Source organism: Anabrus simplex, chromosome 1 (genome assembly GCF_040414725.1).
Source record: "Anabrus simplex isolate iqAnaSimp1 chromosome 1, ASM4041472v1, whole genome shotgun sequence".
NCBI classification, from domain to species: Eukaryota; Metazoa; Arthropoda; class Insecta; order Orthoptera; family Tettigoniidae; genus Anabrus; species Anabrus simplex.
Window position 1 is genome coordinate 1,628,768,146 of NC_090265.1, and position 20,856 is coordinate 1,628,789,001.

General features: G+C 37.0%; 1 protein-coding gene across 2 annotated transcripts in view; it reads right to left on the reverse strand.

Moving 5' to 3' along the window:
* Lon (Lon protease) overlaps positions 1-20,856 on the reverse strand; it is a 456,188-nt gene that overhangs the window by 186,403 nt on the left and 248,929 nt on the right. For both annotated transcript variants that reach the window (XM_067138307.2, XM_067138306.2), the window contains exons 6-7: positions 12,044-12,259; positions 658-746 (exon numbers count right to left, since the gene is read on the reverse strand). In XM_067138307.2, the coding sequence (XP_066994408.2) occupies positions 658-746; positions 12,044-12,259 (305 nt within the window). The remainder of the gene's footprint in view (positions 1-657; positions 747-12,043; positions 12,260-20,856) is intronic.

Sequence of the window (20,856 nt, forward strand, 5' to 3'; positions counted from 1 at the left end):
CCGACGATTCAGTGGGACAATAAAGGACATTCACGATGCCAGTGATGAAGCTGTGAGTTGGATAACAAAACTGGACATTCAGCTTTAGCAGCAATGCAGATATTGATGAGCTCAAATGTACAAATATTGTTTGTTTTATTACGTACTTGTTCTGTGTGTATAGATGAAACATTTTTTTTTTTTAAATCCTGTAATTGTACATATTTGTAAATAACCAAATTGTAACAATGCATCCTCATGCCATACGAAATATATATATATCAACATTTTCATTTAATTCTGTATAATGTTCATAGCTCATCAGCCCATGCTCAAAATAATATTACAAACAGCAGTTATGTCTGTCAGGCCATGATAAATTGAATTATATATTGGAGGAACTCTTATCAAATCTAGTATTTCATCTTTATTAAGGTCCATGATGGTGAATAATTTGTTAAATCTCTTCTGATGTAGACTACTTCTGGGAAGTAAAATTTCTATACTTCATTATCTTCTGTTTATGACTACCTAAATTAGAATATATCCATTCAAAACTAGTCTTCTACATTTATTATGCAGTGAATATGACTATTGAAAAACATTTTTATCTAATGAAGTGCAAAAATTAAACTAAGTATCAGGACTTACAGCTAACAAACATTTTACGAAACTCACTTGAATTCAGAAGAATGACTCTCGAGGAATGATAGTTTGTTGAGCTCCTCATCTAGAACCTCCATTACAGCTTTAGGTACAGTCTTGCCCTGAAACAAATATATTTTATTAATTTCTCTGACAAGTTGTCAGCAACTCTATATCTAGGATATAGGAGGCTTACTAAAAATCGCAAATCAATCATGTCTTCTAGAGCAGGTCTATCTAACTGACCCATTTCGATAAGAGTAGTGCCTGGAGCCGACCAAGAGCTAGAACTTGGAAGGATCAAGTTTCCAGTTAACCAAGATGGATTCTTTTTTTCATTAAAGCTGAGATCTCCACATTTGGAAGTGCTTAAAAGAGTGAAGATAATTTTTTAAATATTATTGACTTTGTCCCACTAACTACATTTTTGATTTTTGGAGACGACGAGGTGCCAGAATTTTGTCCCACTGGAGTTCTTGTATGTGCCAGTAAATCTATCAACATGAGCCTGACATATTCGAGCACCTTCAAATACCACTGGAGTGAATCACTAAGCCCAGCAAAGAGTGAAGAAATGTCTTCCACCATGCTATCTTTGTACAGGCCTTGAAGGTCCTTGGAGGAGAGGGAGATAAGGTACAAATTATCTGTAACCTGTGCACTAAGCAGCTCTATGCCTTGCCACCTTTGACTCCCTTTTCTATCACAAGTGATACAAAACTGAAGTATAGATTGAGGTATTACATAATAACGATAATTCTTTGCTTCCATTCAGATAAATTCTAAAAATGATATGAAACTGTACTTGTTTAGTTAATGTCAAAAACAATTTTATGACCTGTACACAATTCAGAACATCAAGAAAATCTCTGGCGAACTTAATGTAATGGCTTTCACTGATGACATCATGATCTGGGGAGAAACTAAGGAACGGGTACAGATAGATTCAAGTTCCAGGAATTCATTATCAAGATAAGCGAAGCCAAAACAGTATTGATGTGAATAGAGACCAGCGACCATCATGCTAGAAAACTATCACTGGAAAGTTTGGAAAACTTTCCATACCTCACCAGTGTAATTTCTCGGGACACTAGCCACAAAGAAAGTGGCAAATTGAGTGCAGAAGAGCTCTCACTTTTACCAGCAAGTAAGAACACTCTTTCGTGACCCCTAAGAGAAACAAAGCTGGTGATGTTCAATATTTCATACGGATCTCAAGCTATGGTATTGAATCATGCACCCTCACTAAGGAAGACTCATCAATGTTACAGGCATATGAGATGAAGTTCCTGAGGTCCAAAATTCTAAAAACAAAAGTGGACAAATGACATGGTGAGAAAGGAAGCTGGGATTGAGACTTAGGATATCCAGAATGAGGTTGTTCAGGCATGTAATGAGGATGGAGCCAACAAAGACAACTTACACCAACTTGGAGAAGCATGTGTCAGGGAAATGGATGGTAGGAAGACCAAGAACTCACTACATGGACAGTGTAAATATGGGCCTTGCAGATTGGGTAGAGACACTAGAGGACATCATTAAAACAGAACGTATCTCAATAAGACTGAGTGGAAGAGGCTCATCAACTGCACCCCCAGGAAACTAGGACTGTAAAATTATTATGATGATGCTCAAGATCCGATTCATTTCATTCTCACAGAGTTCAAAACCACACATGGTTGAATAAAACATTAAGAATGTTATGATCTAAAGTGGACAATTGGCACTAACTCTTCATCTCCATTTCAAGCTGTGGAGGCAAATTTCTTCCCCTTCTGGCAGCAGTTCCACAGTTAGTCCTTTATGCTATCTCACTCACTAACAGCCAGCTTACCAAAGCTGTAGTTTGCAGTATTTTATTTTGCTGACTCAGTTGCCAAGGCCTGTTCTATGCTTCAACCAGAATAGTATACTCTTCCTGCCTCAACCACAGAACTGTATACCAGTCTCTACAATAGAAAAATACATATTTTTTCAAACAACTATCACAGCTTAAAGAAGAAATGTATACCATCTAATTTTGTCACTTGGATATATGAACATTAAACTAGCACATGGCAATTATAAGCATTCACTCTATCATTATATTCCTTAACTTGCAAGTTCTTTTCACTTCAGTGTTTTACCAATGTTTTTTCTATAGAAATTTGTCACTAATAATCTCAATGCATCAACTTTGTTACCAATTTCAATTGAGCTGCTGAGAACCAAAGTGGTATAACTCAATTTTTCCTAATTCTAAGAACTGAAAGGTTTTGCATTTCACTAAATGTAAATTCATGCTTTACAATAATTTCATTTGATATAATGTACAAATAAAATAATAAAATAATGTTTACTAAAGACATTTTTACCAGTTTTCCTCTCAGCAATTTACTCATGGTGAAAGGTAAAGTGGTATAAATCAAGAGTTGTACCACTCTTCTTATAAATGTTTTCGTGAAGCTGAATACAACGGAAGGAATATTACAATTTATTTCTAAAGTAATTCATAATAAAACACAATGTTGCAGTAAATGTGAAATTGCAATTATGGCACCTATTACATATTTTTCTTTCATGGATTGAGGTTAATTGCACTGTTGTTCATAAATGCTAGAATTCTACCTACTCAGTCTGGTCTAGTAGTTCAGCAGCATGTTCACCTATGGGTTATAAATACATTGTTTACCCAAATGCCAAAATTTCTTAAAATCAAATTTCTGTCATGCTGAAATTTAAACTGGCTTTATGATGGAGCATGTCAGTTTACTCAGTTTCACTGTGTACATCATCTTCCTCTGCCAGAAGGTCGACAAAGATCCAGATTCCACAGACAAGCGAGGACAAGCACGATGTGAAGTTGTAATATCCAAAGTTTTTAGGGGATTCCTTGTGTGAAATGAGATGTGGACAGTCTTCTTGGTATATATAAAAATAAAAACATTTAACACAGCCAGTTGAAATTTTTATTTTGTATAGTCTTCTTTCCAAATGTTACACACTTCTCTAGATCCTTTGTTGAGACAAAGTAATTAAGAGCTATTCTAAAAACAGTATAAGGTTGTTTTCTCCTTGTCTTTGAATGACAATACACCAATCATCCAGGGTGAAAATTTGAATAGTTCCAGATTTTATCTCAATAACTCTGAAATCCTGATAGTTTGGCAGAAAGGAGTGTCCAGATAACATGGTCAACCACTTGGATTTCATTTCTTGAATCCTTTACAATTTCTAGAGAAATTAGCAAACTTCCTTTATAAAGGCAATATCTGTTTTAATAACATCCGCACCGAGCAAGTGGCCATGCGGTTAGGGTTGCGTAGTTGTGTGCTTGCATTCGGGAGATAGTGGGTTCGAACCCCACTGTCAGCAACCCTGAAGATGGTTTTCCGTGGTTTCCCGTTTTCACACCAGGCAAATGCTGGGGCTGTACCTTAATGAAGGCCACGGCCGCTACCTTCCCAATCTCCCACCCTTCCGTCGCTGAAACCTTTGATGTGTTAGTGCAATGTTAAACAAATAGCAAAAAATAAAAAATAATAACATCCAAATATTATAATTCTGAAGAAAGGAAACAATGCCAATACTTATCAGCACAGATGCAGGGACTTTTTGATTTTAGAGCGTAAATAAACATGTAAAACAACATGACCACATGGCCTTGTTGCTTGACTTATACCACTATTCCCATGAACGCACTCCACTCTGGAACGAGAGGAAGAATGCATCTAGCGATCTCAAGCGGTTCCTATGGGACTTATCGTTATGTCACTTCTCCACAACAAATTTTCATGCATTGTGAGTGCACTCAATTGTACAACTCAAAAATTTCCTGACTCATACCACTTTGGCCCTCAGTGGTTCAATTTTCTTCCAAGTACATGAAAATAAGTACTAACTCCTAGTGGGCACATCCTCCGGAAGTTGACACAGGATGTCTTTCAGATATGAGTGACATGAAGGATATAAAATAATTCCTGAAAACAAGTGTTGATAGGCATCTATACCCAGATTGGGTACCTACAAACAGTATCTGTTCTACAGGTTGTCTCATGTTACAGAAGCTTGGCAGTACAGTACCCGCATGATGTTAAGAACTGTGAAAGCTGAGGTGGAACGCCATGAGGAAATGGAGCTGACTGCATGTACCGACAATGCTGTCAACTGCTGAACAAACAACTCACAGTAAAGACTTCATATCACTAGCAACAGTAACAAACCTAAAACTAAGGAAAGGCAAATGACTGTCAGAAAACCAGTAAGCAAACCGTATTAATCTAGCTGTTTGCAGGCAGACTAATAATAGCAATAAAAAATAAGTACTCTATGTACTGAACTGTCGTTTGCTAGCATCTGGCATCTACAGTATTTCTCTGAATCCTAGACGATGTTTCTTTCTCAGAATTTCATGTGAAAAATCACGGGTCATCTTGCATTCACAATATACAGTAATGAACACCAGTGGCAGCTACCACGGTAAACACGTTGCTTCCCCCCACCCCCCACCCCGTGCGCACATAAAATGTGACCTTCAATCTTTATTATACACCACTAGCCGCGGCAGTCGAGGTACAGTGTCTCTGTACATCGTCACTGGTTCTCGAAAAACTGTTAAGACATAATGACATTCTACTCACGCCTAGAAAAACGTTTCTCAAATCTTCAGAATGGTATCAAAACATTAGGCCTACTCTATTGAGCTAATTGCAAGATCAGTGTCCTCCCTAGGATCTTTTCAATGGGCACACCACCCTTCCATTTTTAAAGACTGCCAAGCTAACATAACATAGATATGTGCTAGTTACATCATATTAATACATATTTAAGTCACTGAGTGTACAAATTAAAATGTAAATACTGTAAAACTGTTTATTTAAATGATAAATCTTAATTATTGTCAGCATAATTACATCAATCACATCAGAGTTTCAATGTTTAGTTTGACTGTCACGTAGTGTCATGCGTGAGCGGTGAGTGGATTAGCCTGGAATCGCAAGTGGGGTAGTACCAAAATGAAACGAAATAGCGTATGGCTTTTAGTGCTGGGAGTGTCCGAGGAAAAGTTTGGATCGCCAGATGCAGGTCTTTCGATTTGACACCCGTAGGCGACCAGCGCGTTGTGATGCGGATGAAATGGTGATAAAGACGACACTTACACCCAGCCTTGTGTCAGTGAAATTAACCAATTATGGTTAAAATTCCCGACCCTGCTGGGAATCGAACCCAGGACCCCTGTGACCAAAGGCCAGCACACTAACCATTTAGTCATGCAGCTGGGGTAGTACCAAACTGGTCTGACAGTCAAAACAATACAAAGATAATTTTCTTCCCTAACAAAACGTAACGGTTGAACTGGTCCGACAGGCAGTTGGCAGGTAGAGGCAGGAATGCCCAAATGGGTTACTAACCTAACCCCCACACCTCAACAATTGCCTTTTTTCCCCCCTAGACTCTGTATCAGTTCTCAGACAGTCTTAAGTGCAGTGTAGTACTAGAAGTGTACAATGTTTTCCATGTAAAGTGAGAGGGGTTTTAAGTTAGTCGTTTTGGTGAAGACACAAGACACAATCGGGTCAAACGTGGCGATCCTAACCTAACTTAAAGGCCACTACATATGTACATTATTTGACAATGTCAAAAGGCTGCTACATATAGTACATTTACTATATTGTCTTGTGTAATTTTTTTGGGACAGTAGGAATAATATATGAGCGGACAATAACGCTTCTTCGATTCTTGGTTTTGATATGCTAACTGCCGGACAGGTTCAACCCCACTAACTGGTTGATCTCCAAATTCCTATAACCAATGGACCAATTCGACAACACCCCATATGCATGAACTCGATTCCGCATGATGTCGCAAACCTGTATGGCACTCCACAGCAACCAAATGGTAAGCCCTGGTGTTACACAATTATGAACAAACCGTTCAAAATACTCTCATGTTTTGTTCATGATAGTAACACTCAAATAGTTCAATTTTGCAGTTATGTTTACATGTCCGATATTAGTTAATGCCCTGAGGGGAATAAATTGAAATGTTAATATTTTTTTATTTTTTACGCAGTATTCCCCGCCCAGCTACTCATTCCTGCCACCCGGCTGACGAAAATTTCTGGGGAGAACACTGAATGTCAACCATAATGTACCATATTTCTGAGTCTCTAATGTGCAGGAAATGTCATTTGAATTGGAATAGCAAGGATGCGACCCTTAGAAAGGCAACAGTTACTCAGCGACAGAGTTACAATGCATCTACTGTCCCCGAAGTTTAGTAGAAGTAACCATTTTATAAACAGCAGAAATATTTTCATGATGGATCGTTGTAGACACACGTGGAATAGGTATTGCCGGCAAATTTTCAACGGGTCCTCGTTCATATAATGTTCATGGTTCTTAAACACGTGGAAATGAAGAACAATTGTGCAACCAGAAGAAAATACAGCATAACTAAAGCCAATGTTTGGTGTTAGCAGGAAGCCAAAGATAGCTTAAAAATGTGTACTGTGCAAAAAATGCATTCAGTGGACCACAACAAGGACGTGAGGTATGTGCGCAAAAATCGCAAGGGAGGAATGGCCATATCATGGCACACAAAACTCGACTCAACGTCCTCGACTTTATTATATCATAGCTTGCTAGCCACTGAAGCCAGCTGAAGATGGCAAGCGAGACGGGTGTCTAGTGGCAGCTGGTTGTACCCGATACTTAGTAAGTTTTTTATAAACAACAGAAATACTTTTGTGATGCATCATCATAGTGTAGAGACACGTGGAACAAGTATTGCCGGCCAATTTTCAATGGATTCTCTTTGATGTTATGGTGCCAATTTTAAAGTAACGCTTATTAACCCCTCAGCGTCGCAGCCATTTAAAGAGCTTCCTACCCCGCAGCCGGATGAGATTTCAACTACGCACGACTGAAATATATTGATTCACTTAAAGCGTTACTACATCTATAAGAGTAGCCCGATATTCACGAAATTTGGAATTCCTTATGATAGAACTATGTGCGTGCAGATAATTACATAACTGTTTCACTTTTCCTTAGTAATTTAATTTTGTGTGATAGAGTTCGAAGCACTCTTCGAGACAGAGAGCCAAGTCACACTCCTGGCAGCAGTACACCGACGTCTTCTTTTCGCCGTGTTTTGAACACACAATACAACGTCTCTGAGGTTTGGATTTCTCACTCTTGGGTGCTAATTTCCTGATAAAATGTCTTTCCTGCAACCTTGGAACTGTATTATCTGATGCGCGCCGGCCTTGAATATTTCGTTCCCCGCCTGAGCGAGTGTATTTTGTAAACAAACCTTCCATCAGCTGAACCCGATAAGATAATTGCTCAATGTTTGTCCCTGTGACTTGTCTGAATATTATTAGAGAATTTAGGAATCAGAATTCACTCTTGAAAAATTCCCTTTGACCTGTATAATTATCTATAGTCTCCTACACGAAATTTACAAGTACTGGTTCTTCCTCATCGTCACTCTCATCATTTACCACTGCATCCGTCACAGCCACATCATCTATTTCATTATCACTGGTGCTAATACTGTCAATACTACTTTCGACTAAACTTTCATCTGAATTATACAATATTTCAAGCACGTTACTGGCAGTCAAACCACGGCTGGAGCTAGCCATTGAGCGCGGCGCGTCGTACGGACTGATGAAGCTGCAGCGAGTCCGAAAGCAGCAGGACGAAACTGAATGAAGGGAATAACAAACCAACTTGATACATATTTCAGATAAAAGGTCGAGACATCGTCTTTCAAACGAAATATATACCATGAACAACTGGTTCTCGTATCGTATGACAGAAAGCACCAGTAACTGATACCTACACAAAGAGCTCGCGGAGAGTTACAAAAATATGACAAGCCTAGAAATAAAGAAAAATATAATTAATAAACCGCTCTCTTAATGTATGTAAAATTAGAGCAAAGAACATCGCGCGGAAAGACAAACTTCTCAGATCATCATTTCTTTGTTTCATTCCGTGGGAAAGAATGAAGCAAACAGACTTTTTAAAAAAAGTCAAGATTAGAGCTCAGACTTATTTGACAAATAATTAACCTTGCAAAGACAACTACATGTTAACGATTTTCAATTCTTATTTACAACACTGATAATCTCGAAAATGTCTTCTAGGAAACAAAACAACTTGCATATCCATAACTCCAAAACTCTTTGCGCTATAGCCGTAAATGCGAAACCATGTATAGGTCTATACGACGTATAGAGGTCGGCGGCTACGGAAGAAAAGAGGGTCTATACCACGTACAGAGGTCGGCGCTGAGGGGTTAAACATGCGGAAATAAAGAATAACTGTGCAGCAGCAAAAAAATAGGCATAACAAAAGTCAATGTTCAACGTTGGCGTGAAGATTAGGCAGTATAAAAATGCGTACTGTACGAGAAAGGCATTCAGTGGACGCAACAAGGATGCTTTAAAAAAGTCAAACATGAAATTGTGAGATGTGTGCGTGAAAAATGTAAGGTCGGATTGTCTATAACACGAGATGGAATACGAATATGGGCTTGCAAATAGGAATTCCCTGAACTGATGTGTGTTTATTTAACGTGACTAATTATATTTGTTATAAATAAAAATCATGATTTCACAAAACACTTTTTAAGCCGGCTTTTTTTAGAAGGAAAATGTGGGGGTCGTCTTAGATTCTGAGAAATACGGTATATGCGAGTCATCCGAATCTGTATCTTCATCAAGTTTGGAGTCATCATTCAAAGTGATAAACCATCAACTGCTATTTTCATGACGTCACTTTCCTCCAATGTCTCCACGTGTCTGCAATAACCTTCCCAGTTAGAAGCAGAAACCTTAAAGAATGTGCTGACAGTCTGCAAGGGAATGTCAACTGTTTCATTCAGTGTTCATAATAACCTTTTAATTTTCAACCATGCCAATTGTATGGGGTAGACGAAAAACCATATGATCTTTTTCAGAAACCAGTAAATCTATCTTGAAGATTTTTGGATGGTTTGTTTGCAGAAACTAGGTTGTAGAGAACGACTTTCCTCATACTAATATCACATTCTATACCTCGTCTTCGTAGCCAGTTAACTATGCCAATTTTAGTGTCGTATTGTGTAGGAGTCTCTTCTGCTTGCTTACAATGAAAGGAAGCATTGTCCACCGTGATTACTGATGCCATAGATAGATAAGAACTCTTTTGTGCTGAACCACCTTTTAAAATTTACCCAATTTACCCAATCCATTTGACCAGTTGAAATATCAGTTGGGATCCTGAATAAACTCTCTACGAGAACCAACAGCACCAATATTTTTCTGGAAGCATTTCCCAAGCAGTCACTCCCATATAATCTCTTTGCCAGCATTTCCCTACAGTCAAGATATAGCCATTTCATGACCCATCCCAGAAAAAGACCTTTTTGCCCTTTTCCCTGAAATACTGTATTGTAGCGAGATATTTTGCATGCCAGTCAAACAATATCACCATGCTCTAATATTAGCAAATGTTTATCCTGAACTCTTCCACATAAAGGCCATGCATTTCAAAACATAACATAGGTATATAAGTTGGTTGCCATTTCCAACGTATCTTTCCTCATAAACTAGAAATTACTTTGCGGAAGGGTGGGGACGACCTTTTCCACACCGTAGAATTCCGTTCGATGGTCGTAGAATCCTGAATTGGGATGCCAATCAGGTAAAATCGCCGTGAGCGTTGAGGCACTCACCCTACTGACGCACAAGGTTGAAGATCCCTGTGTAGTAAAACACAGTGTCCGGCTGCATGAAGAAATCCATAACCATCTGCTGCACATCCTCGTTCGACAGGAAGCGTCGACCCTTCAAGGCTTTTTTGAGGGGACCAAACCTGTGATAATCACATGGGGAGAGATCAGGACTATAGGGCGGGTGCTCGTGTGTCATCCACCGCCTGCTTGTTGTCGTCCGTAATGGATGAGGCTGGCCTCCCAGATCGACCAGAGTCTTGTGTCGAAATGCGACCTGCATGGAACTTGGTGCACCACAATGGTGGTTTTCGACAGACAGGCTGCCACATACACAGTCTTCATTCCCCAATGGATGTCCAGTGGTGTTTGTCCTTTGGCAGCCAAGAACAGAATAACAGCATGTTGGTCCTGTTCGGACGCATTTGGTAATAATGTCGTCATAGTTCACGTCACCTCGGCATGACAAACTGCCCTTTGCCTACACATCCATGCTTATATACCTGCATCAGAGTCTCGCTACGTTGCATGTGCACTACAGCAACGCCCTGAAACGGAAACTTTTGATCACGCGCTTGTCAAAATCTCCCAGCATGACCTTACTGCTCTTCCTTGGCGTAATGGAAAAAGGAAAAAACAAAAGATCAAACTTATTGCTGTTTAAACTTGCCTGGTGTCTATGGAGACTGATTTGGATTAAGTAAAACTAGTACTCTCATCCTGAGGTGGCACAGCTCCTTTTAGGCACATCCCCAATTAAGGCGAGCTACATGTACCATTTAAACTACTTATCAGCCATCCTGCCATTCTTAAGTTTCTGGCATTACTGTGAATTGAACCCAGTCTTTCGAGGACAGCAGCTAATAGCACTAACCGTTATATTGGGTTACGACTTATGGGTCAACCCAATACTTAAAAGGTGGACATTTGGATGTGATATGCTGAAACTCGTTACAAGCCACATCAAACACCAAACTATGATTTGGAGAGCTCTTAACATCTTGCGTGCAGTGTAGGTATTGCTCTGGTCATGGCAACCCAACTACAATAATAGTTCTTAACAAGATTTGAATGGTTCAGGACAAAATATAGAGCATTCTCAAGAAACAGTGTGCATCTTTTATATCCTCGGAGAAGATATGAGAGGTGGGATATTAATGAAAGGAGGAAGAAAGAGTGAACACAACATACTCATTGAAATGGTAATAAAAGAAATGGCGTATGGCTTTTAGTGCCGGGAGTGTCCGAGGACAAGTTCGGCTCGCCAGATGCAGGTCTTTTGATTTGACTCTCGTAGGCGACCTGCGCGTCGTGATGAGGATGAAATGATGATGAGGTCAACACATACACCCAGCCCCCATGCCAGCGAAATTAACCATTTATGGTTAAAATTACCGACCCTGCCGGGAATCAAACGCGAGACCCCTGTGGCCAGAGGCCAGCACACTAACCATTTAGCCATGGAGCCGGACAATGAAATGGTGAACATCTTTATACTAACAGGAAGAATTGAGCTAACTGACTGCACAGAAGAAAGAGCTTTTCATTAAAGTAAAGAGAGGATCCTTCACTGCGAGACAGAGCAGCAATGAAGCAGAAGAAAATTTCCTAAGGAACATATAAGGAAAGACCAGATGAGACATAACACGGAATGAGGGTGGGTAGGAAATAATTTTTACCGATATTCTTTTAACATTTAAAGAACATTATTTACCTCCATTCTCTGTTTAAATTTATCTGCAACAGCATCTTTGTCGTCTTTCTCAAGACCAAGTTCCTTCTTAATAACCCTCAATTGCTCATGAAGAATGTACTTTCTATGCTGCTGTTTAACTTTCTCTTCTACTTCTCGACCAATTTTTTGCTGCAGTTTACTTAATTCTAGTTCTTTCTTCAACAGTGCAAGGGACAGCATCAGTCGACTGGGTATCTGAAAATTTCATAATGGTACAAGTAAATTCACTGAATAAAAAAAGGACCACAATTCTCATCTTAAGAATAATCAATATAATTTCACAAGAATAGTAACAGTACAGATAGTATTGTAAAAAAAAAAAAAAAAAAAAAAAAAAACAGTATAGATGGGATGCAGCCAACTGTCCATTAGCAAAGAAAATGTTAGTGGGAAGGTAATGCAAAAGAAAGAAAGAAAGAAAGAAAGAAAGAAAGAAAGAAAGAAAGAAAGAAAGAAAGAAAGAAAGAAAGAAAGAAAGAAAGAAAGAAAGAAAGAAAGCATGGCCAACAAATGGCAAATCTATATATATATATATATATATATATATATATATATAAAATAAGAGTTTTGTCTGTACATTGCTCAGATTTGAAGAAGAATGGTACTGTATTGCATGCATCCACAGTAACACAATTAAATTGAAAGAAGTTATGTAATGGTCAAACTTTTCAATACATGGAGAATTAGTTATTTATTTAGCATAAGACATTAAAAATAAAAACACACAATTACAAATTAAATGTACAATACACTATGTAGGTTACAATTTCACTATCAAGCTCTGCAAATAGTCTATACAAGAAGGATTTGGGTCAAGAAAGTATTTTGGGCTACCCTGATAAGCACTCAGGGGACACTGTTCCACTGTATGACGAACTGTTTGCTTAGGGGCACCGCAGCTACATTCCGGGGAGGGAAGTTTGCCCCATTTATAGAGGAAGTCAGCGCACTTTCCATGGCCTGTCTTAATACGATTAGATATGTAATGTTACATTACTAGTTGATTATAAGCGGTACCGGTTTCGACCACTGTTCCGGGGCATCCATCACATAAAATATAAAATACAATGCACAGGAAAATATTAGGTGATGTATAAATTTTCCACTAGTTGTAGTTCATGAAGTATTATAACACTTTTAGTAGTAGCACTGCATGTTGAAAGTTCTTAAAATCTTGAAGAGGTCGAGGATCAATCATATAAATAAAGCCAGACGTAAGTTCTTGGAGAGCAGTAAAACTTATGTGCTAATGGTACTGTGTTTTTAAATGTTTATGAAACTCGAAAAATTTAAATAGCTCTGAGATCAAGTTTGTATACATTGCTAGGCATGAAATCGTATAATACAGTGTAATATACTAATTGACAATAGAAATATATAGCAAGGTTTATAAAATCTCGTATGTCAGATTCTTGAAATTTGAAGATGCAGAACAGTTGACATAAAAAGCAATAAATTGTGAAAAGAAAAAACTTAAAAAGTGCAATATTAAAACAATTGAGAATCGCATTTACACAGTGTTCCTGAGGTATAAATTTAAATGTTATAATGATCTTAACAGTAAGTGATATTATATTACTCAGTTCAATGCAGAAAAGAAAAAGAGAGAAACAAAGATGTTAATAGAAGATAAAATAGGCGTGGAAGAGAATATAAATAATGACTAAAGCAGGTAAAAGAATGTGTTTTTTTGCATTATATATAGCAAGTGGTTGAATTAGTTAGGAGATGATTAAGAGGTCCGATATGAAGTCAAACGCAAACTATCTTCCATCCTTAATCAACAACAAACCATTAAACCCAACACAGAGCACATAGCCAAAGTAAACAAACTAAAGGAAAAAGTCAAACACGACGACTTAATAACAAAATCCGACAAAGCAAACGCTACCCTAATCATGAACAAAAGTGACCATATTAATAAAGCACACACTTTTTTGCACATAACTTCATATCCTCTAAAAAAGATCCAACTAATAAAATACAAAGAGACCTAAAAACCATAATTAAGAACATTTCTTTTCTGTTTAATGGCCTTGAAAAATCCAAAATGATTATCATGAATCCGAAGCTTCCCACAGCCAAAGCGCTACCCAAGATCCATACAGCAGACATCCCCATAAGACCCATTATCAATTTCAGAAACAGTCCAACCTATGAGGTATCTCGGTTCATTCACAAATTCCTCAAGGCACACTATTGTTTTCAAGCCAATACATCAGTAAAGAACTCTATAGAATTTTGCAACAAGATTAAACACTACAATTTATCCAAACACCACACTCTTCATTCTGTTGATATTACTAACATGTATGCTAATGTTCCTGTTAACAGCACTGTACAATTGATCAAGAACAATCTTTCCAAATTCAGCAATTTAAGTATAGGCGAAATAGATGAATTTATTTGGATTCTGGAGTTTACTTTGAACAACAATTTCTTCACTTTCAATAATGTCATTTACCAACAGATAGGTCTTCCCATGGGGTCACCAGCTTCAGGAATCCTTGTGGATATCTACATCGATCATTTAGAGCATTCTCACATCATTGGCAAGATTAACGGCATTCAGCACTGGACACGTTTTGTAGATGATACGTCTGTTATTTTAGACTCCCGCGTTACTAACAGGAACACAGTACTTGAATTTCTCAACTCCACTGACCCACATATAAAATTCACCATAGATTCAGAAAACAATAATGCCCTTAATTACCTGGACTTAACCATTATGCGCAACAGCAACAACACTTTATCCTTCATATATACAGGAAACCCACCCACATCACCAATACCATCCATCAGACCGCTGTGCACCCAGACATACATAAAAAAGCAGCTTATAATAGCATGGTCCTCAGAGCATTAACTGTTCCTTTATCTCGCAAAAATTACAAAAAAGAAATTAATAATTTTCACAATATTGCAGAACACAATGGTTTCAGTAGAACCTTCATCAGCAGAATCATCAATAGATATAAGAGCAGGCTCAAGACTACCCTAGAAAAAGATTCTGCTCCTAGTTTTCCACATTCATTTTCAATAATAGTAGCATTTACCAAATTTCTAATATTTTTATATTTTTTTTCCTTGCCACAGGCTTTCCGCCTGCACATTTTGTCAGGCTTGGTTTTCTCAAACTCTTTCGCTCCCGCTCCCCTCCTAGCCAATTTGATGTGATGGGTTTCTACAAAGATTAGATTTCTCCGACTTTCCTAATGTCTCTACATGTATCTGGATAATAAACCTTACAGTAAGTTTCCAGAACACTTCATATATACCTAATTATAGTATAATAAATCTAATATACGAACATTATAGAGTTTTCAACAGCTTTCAATTCTATAGATTTTGAGGTTAAACTTATGCACAATACACATTTGAGGTTATATAAATTTATAATACATATTTACAGGGAAACAATGTATTAGTCATATTTAACATTTAATAAAAGATAATTTAGCATGTAATAAAATATAATTAAAATATATTAAACATAATAACTGAAGGTTTTACACCAGTTAGGATTACAAGTGATGAAAATCATTTTTTGTCCGTATTGAAAGTTTCATAAAATATATTTAAAATTTACTTCCACCTATTCAATACAATATACGATGTTGACATTTAAGTGAAAACATTTTTCAATGTGAGACATGTTTCGCCTCTTACTGTGAGGCATCTTCAGTCACTAATCAAAACCTTATTACTTTTGTCAGACAACATTTCAAACTTTCTACAGCTATTGTTTTATGAACATTTTTATAATAGCTGTAGAATGTTTGAAATGCTGTCTGACAAAAGTAATAAGGTTTTGATTAGTGAATGAAGATGCCTCACAGTAAGAGGCAAAACATCTCACATTTGAAAAATGTTTTGACTTAAATGTCAACATCTTATATTGTATTGAATAGGTGGAAATAAATTTTAAATATTTTCCTATATATTTTACCAGTTAGGATGTCGTACCTACGACAAAATTTAGGATTAAAAAAAAAAGAGTGAGGAAATCGAATAGAATATTGGGTTTTTCAGAAATGTCATTTAAATTGAAATTAGGGTTGAAGTATTGGACAAGGTGAATAAAACCATTTTCAGTTCTGTTTAGAAGGGGGGGCCTTTGTTAATAATTTTAAGTATTCGCATGTCCTGTTCAATTTTGGTGAAATTACAGTATGTTTAGAGCCTTGTATGCATTGTCCTATTGCAGAGAATCTGTTGTATTTTATGGCGTTGACATATTTGGAGTATTTGATAGTAAAATTACGTCCAGTTTGTCCAATGTACGAAGAGCTACAGTCGTTACATTTTAATCTGTATACTCCAGATTTGGAAAAACCATTAGATTTATTTAATGAGTAAAGAGTTGTGTAATATATCAATATTTCTGTTATTGGTTCTAAAAGATATTTTCGTGTTGTATTTTTTACAAACGTTGGTAACTTTATAAATGTCTTGACAAAAAGTAAATGTGGAAGATGCAGTGGCTTTGGCTTTATCTTTTGTTAACGTGGTTTTGGGATGTGTTTGAATTTGTTAATAATTTGGTTTATGAAAGAGTTGTTAAAGCCGTTAAATTTACCGATAGTACAGATGGTGTTGAATTCATTATTTAAATCTTTTTTAGACATAGGAGTGTTGAAGGCACGAAAAACTAGGCTGTTATAAGTAGCACGTTTATGTGCTTGTGTGTGTGCAGAATCTTCCTGAATTGTGGTTGCTGTTGGGTTGATTTTCTAAAAATTTTGTAAGTTAAAGAAGAAGGATGTATGGTAATAGTTAAATCTAAAAAATTAATAGTACTGTTATGTTCAGATTCAAGGGTGAATTTAATATTACAGACAATGTGTTTAAGAAGAAGTGTAGAGGCTGCGTTGGTCAATTCTTCATTTCAAGTTACTCAAGTGTCATCAATATATCTGGCCCAAAAGAGGATGTTAGAAAAATTATAATAATAATAATAATAATAATAATAATAATAATAATAATAATAATGTGTTTTTCAAGAAATCAAGATATATTTCAGCCAGGATGCTTAAGGCTGGCGAGCCCATAGCTAAACCATCCTGTTGGTATATGGTGTTATTAGAATTATTTGATAAGATAATCAGCTATGTTGGAAATGATATGGAAAGGAATGTAATAGTAGCAGGTGATCTCAATGTACCAAATGTCAATTGGGAAGGTAATGTGAACGACAGGAAGCATGAACAACAAATGGCAAATAAGTTAATATGGGAAAGGAAGCTGATTCAGAAAGTGATGGAACCAACCAGAGAAAAGAATATTTTGGATGTGGTGCTGGTAAAACCAGATGAGCTCTATAGAAAAACCAAAGTAATAGATGGTATTAGTGATCACAAAGCTGTTTTTGTTGTAGTTAAAAATAAATGTGAAAGAAAGGAAGGTATTCAAATTAGGACTATTAGGCAGTACCACATGGCTGATAGAACAGCCATGAGGGAGTTTAAAGAAAGTAACAATGATCGCTGGAAAATGGTAAATAAAAATGGGATGGGTTTAAAGCAATTGTTGAGGAATGTGAAAATAGGTTTGTACCTTTAAAGGTGGTAAGGAATGGCAAAGATCCACTATATTATAACAGAGAAGTAAAGAGACTAAGAAGGAAGTGCAGGTTGGAAAGAAATAGAGTTAGAAATGGTTATGGAAGTAAGAAGAAATTGAAGGAACTTACTACGAAACTGAATCTAGCAAAGAAGTCAGCTAAGGATAACATGATGGCAACATAATGGTGGTCATACAAATTTTAGTGAAAAATGGAAGGGTACGTATGGGTACTTTAAGGCAGAAACAGGTTCAAAGAAGAACATTCCAGGAATCATTAATGAACAAGGGGAGTGTGTATGCGAGAATCTTCAAAAGGCAGAAGTATTCAGTCAGCAGTATGTAAAGATTGTTGGTTACAAGGATAATGTCCAGACAGAGGAGGTGACTAATACTAAAGAAGTATTAAAATTTACCTATAACAACAATGACATTTACAGTAAGATACAAAAGTTGAAAACTAGAAAAGCAGCTGGAATTGATAAGATTTCTGGGGATATACTAAAGGCAATGGGTTGGGATATAGTACCATATCTGAAATATTTATTTGATTATTGTTTGGTTGAAGGAGCTATAACAAATGAATGGAGAGTTGCTATAGTAGTCCCTGTGTATAAAGCTGAAAATCAGTTTGACATGCATTGCATGTAAGCTCTGCGAAAGCATTCTTTCTGATTATATTAGACATTTTTGCAAAATAAATAATTGGTTTGACAAAAGGCAGTTTGGGTTTAGGAAAGTTTATTGGACTGAAGCTCAGCTTGTAGGATTTCAGCAAGATATAGCAGATATCCTGGATTCAGGAGGCCAAATGGACTGTATTGTGATTGACCTATCTTAAGGCATTGGATAGGGTAGATCATGGAAGACTACCGGCAAAAATGAGTGCTATTGGACTAGAAGAAAGAGTGACTGAATGGGTGGCTATATTTCTAGAAAAAAGAACTCAGAGAATTAGAATTGGCAAAGCTTTATCTGACCCTGTAATAATTAAGAGGGTAATTCCTCAAGGCAGTATTATTGGACCTTAATGTTTTCTTATATATATCAGCGATATGTGTAAAGAAGTGGAATCAGAGATAAGGCTGTTTGCAGATGATATTATTCTGTACAGAGTAATAAGTTACAAGATTGTAAGCGGCTGCAGGGTGAACTCGATAGTGTTGTGAGATGGACGGTGGACAATGGTATGATGATAAATGGGGTTAAAAGTCAGGTTGTGAGTTTCACAAATAGGATAAGTCCTCTCAGTTTTAATTACTGTGTTGATGGGGTGAAAGTTCCTTTTGGGGATCATTGTAAGTACCTAGGCATTAATATAAGGAAAGACCTTCTTTGGGGTAATCACATAAATATGATAGTTAATAAAGGGTACAGATCTCTGCACATGGTTATGAGAGTATTTAGGGGTTGTAGTAAGGATGTAAAGGAGAGGGCATGTAAGTCTCTGGTAGGACCCCAACTAGAGTATGGTTCCAGTGTATGGGACCCTCACCAGGATTACTTGATTCAAGAACTGGAAAAAATCCAAAGAAAAGCAGCTCGATTTTTTCTGGGTGATTTTCAACAAAAGAGTAGCATTACAAAATTGTTGCAAAGCTTGGGCTGGGAAGACTTGGGAGACGAGCTGCTCGATTAAGTGGTATGTCAATAATAAATGTAAGAAATTTTTTTAACTTCAACATATTCAATACAGTACAAGGGAAATGTTCAATAATTTTCCAGTTTCTTTGCAATCATTGAAGAAAAGGCTAGGAAAACAACAGATAGGGAATCTGCCACCTGGGCGACTGCCCTAAATGCGGATCAGTAGTGACTGATTGATTGATTGATTGATTGATTGAAAATTATTTCTGATGACCAATTTTAAGATGGACATGAAGTCCTGAATTTCTAGTTTACTCAGTCAGATGACTGAATTTATTTAAGGGCACGTGTCTGTGAAGACCATAGTAAAATTGTGCAAAATCACTATCTTTGCCATCATTTGGCCAGATACTCTTGTTTTATGTGCATTGAATGAACACTGTAGATTGTTGTTATATCATTAATTGTTAGTTAAAGTTCACTGTTAATTATTTATGAGAGTCTATTTCTTGTGATGTTTTTTAAGACTGCAAAATCACTCTAGCTGTTGGAAGGGTAAACTCGGAAACTACTTGTGTGATATGAATGATATTTTTACAAATGTTACCCACAGCATGTAGCTACAAAGTAGACTACAATAATGATATTTGGTAAAATGGTTCTTTCGTGGGGAAGGTTCTAAAATTGTTATAAAAATGTACATAAATTTTGTTGAATATTTTATGGCCTATTTTTCATAATAAAGAGCTACGTTCATGATTGCAGTCTACTTTTCAGACAACAGCACACTAAAACTGTGTGCCAAATTTCAGTGGTCTAACCTTAACGGTTACTGTGATAGTAAAATAAATATTCTAAAACATACAATTTTTCAGGAGAGCCATTCAAAGTAAAAATTTAAGTTTGTGACCAACCCGTACAGTTTCAATGCATTTCAGCTGCATATTCTTCATGATTTAGGACACACTCATCATTCTCCTGTCCTTTCCTATTCCTCCTCTTTGTTCTGGCTTCTTTAGAGCTTTCAAATACAGCCCTCTCAGCATCAGTTACCTTACGACGACCAATTGCAGCTAATGCTGAGGCCATATTTTCCCCTGGAGACATTCCTAAAGACTCCAGTACCTTATTCTGGATGCAGCATCTGCATTGAAGCAGATAACTGCATCCAATACACCCATTTTAGGGTAGGAAGATCTACAAATACACTTTTTGGCACACGTTCCCAAATGCAGTGATGGAAACTCTTATTAGGACTCTGTGTTCGTCCATGTCAACATTTTTTGCAAGAAATTTTTGGCACTAAGATCTGTATAAATAGGTTTTATGGCTTCAATAACAACATAAGGTAATAAATGTTAATGACAATAAAATAATCTTTACCCTTTATCTTTGCTCTCAGGTACCCACACCAGAAGTCTGGACCTGGAGAGCATAACACGTGTTGTAGGTGGTCATCAGCTGATGCTTTGTGAACTAGACTAGCCCATACAGATTTTCTAATAGTTTCCAAATTACCCTGGTTTCTCCTTATAGCTAAGGCATAGTACAGTTTTAATACGCCCTGAAGGAAGTTTTCTGTGGTTTCCCTTTTTCACACCAGGCAAATGCTGGATGTTTACAAATAGAGAATGTCATGC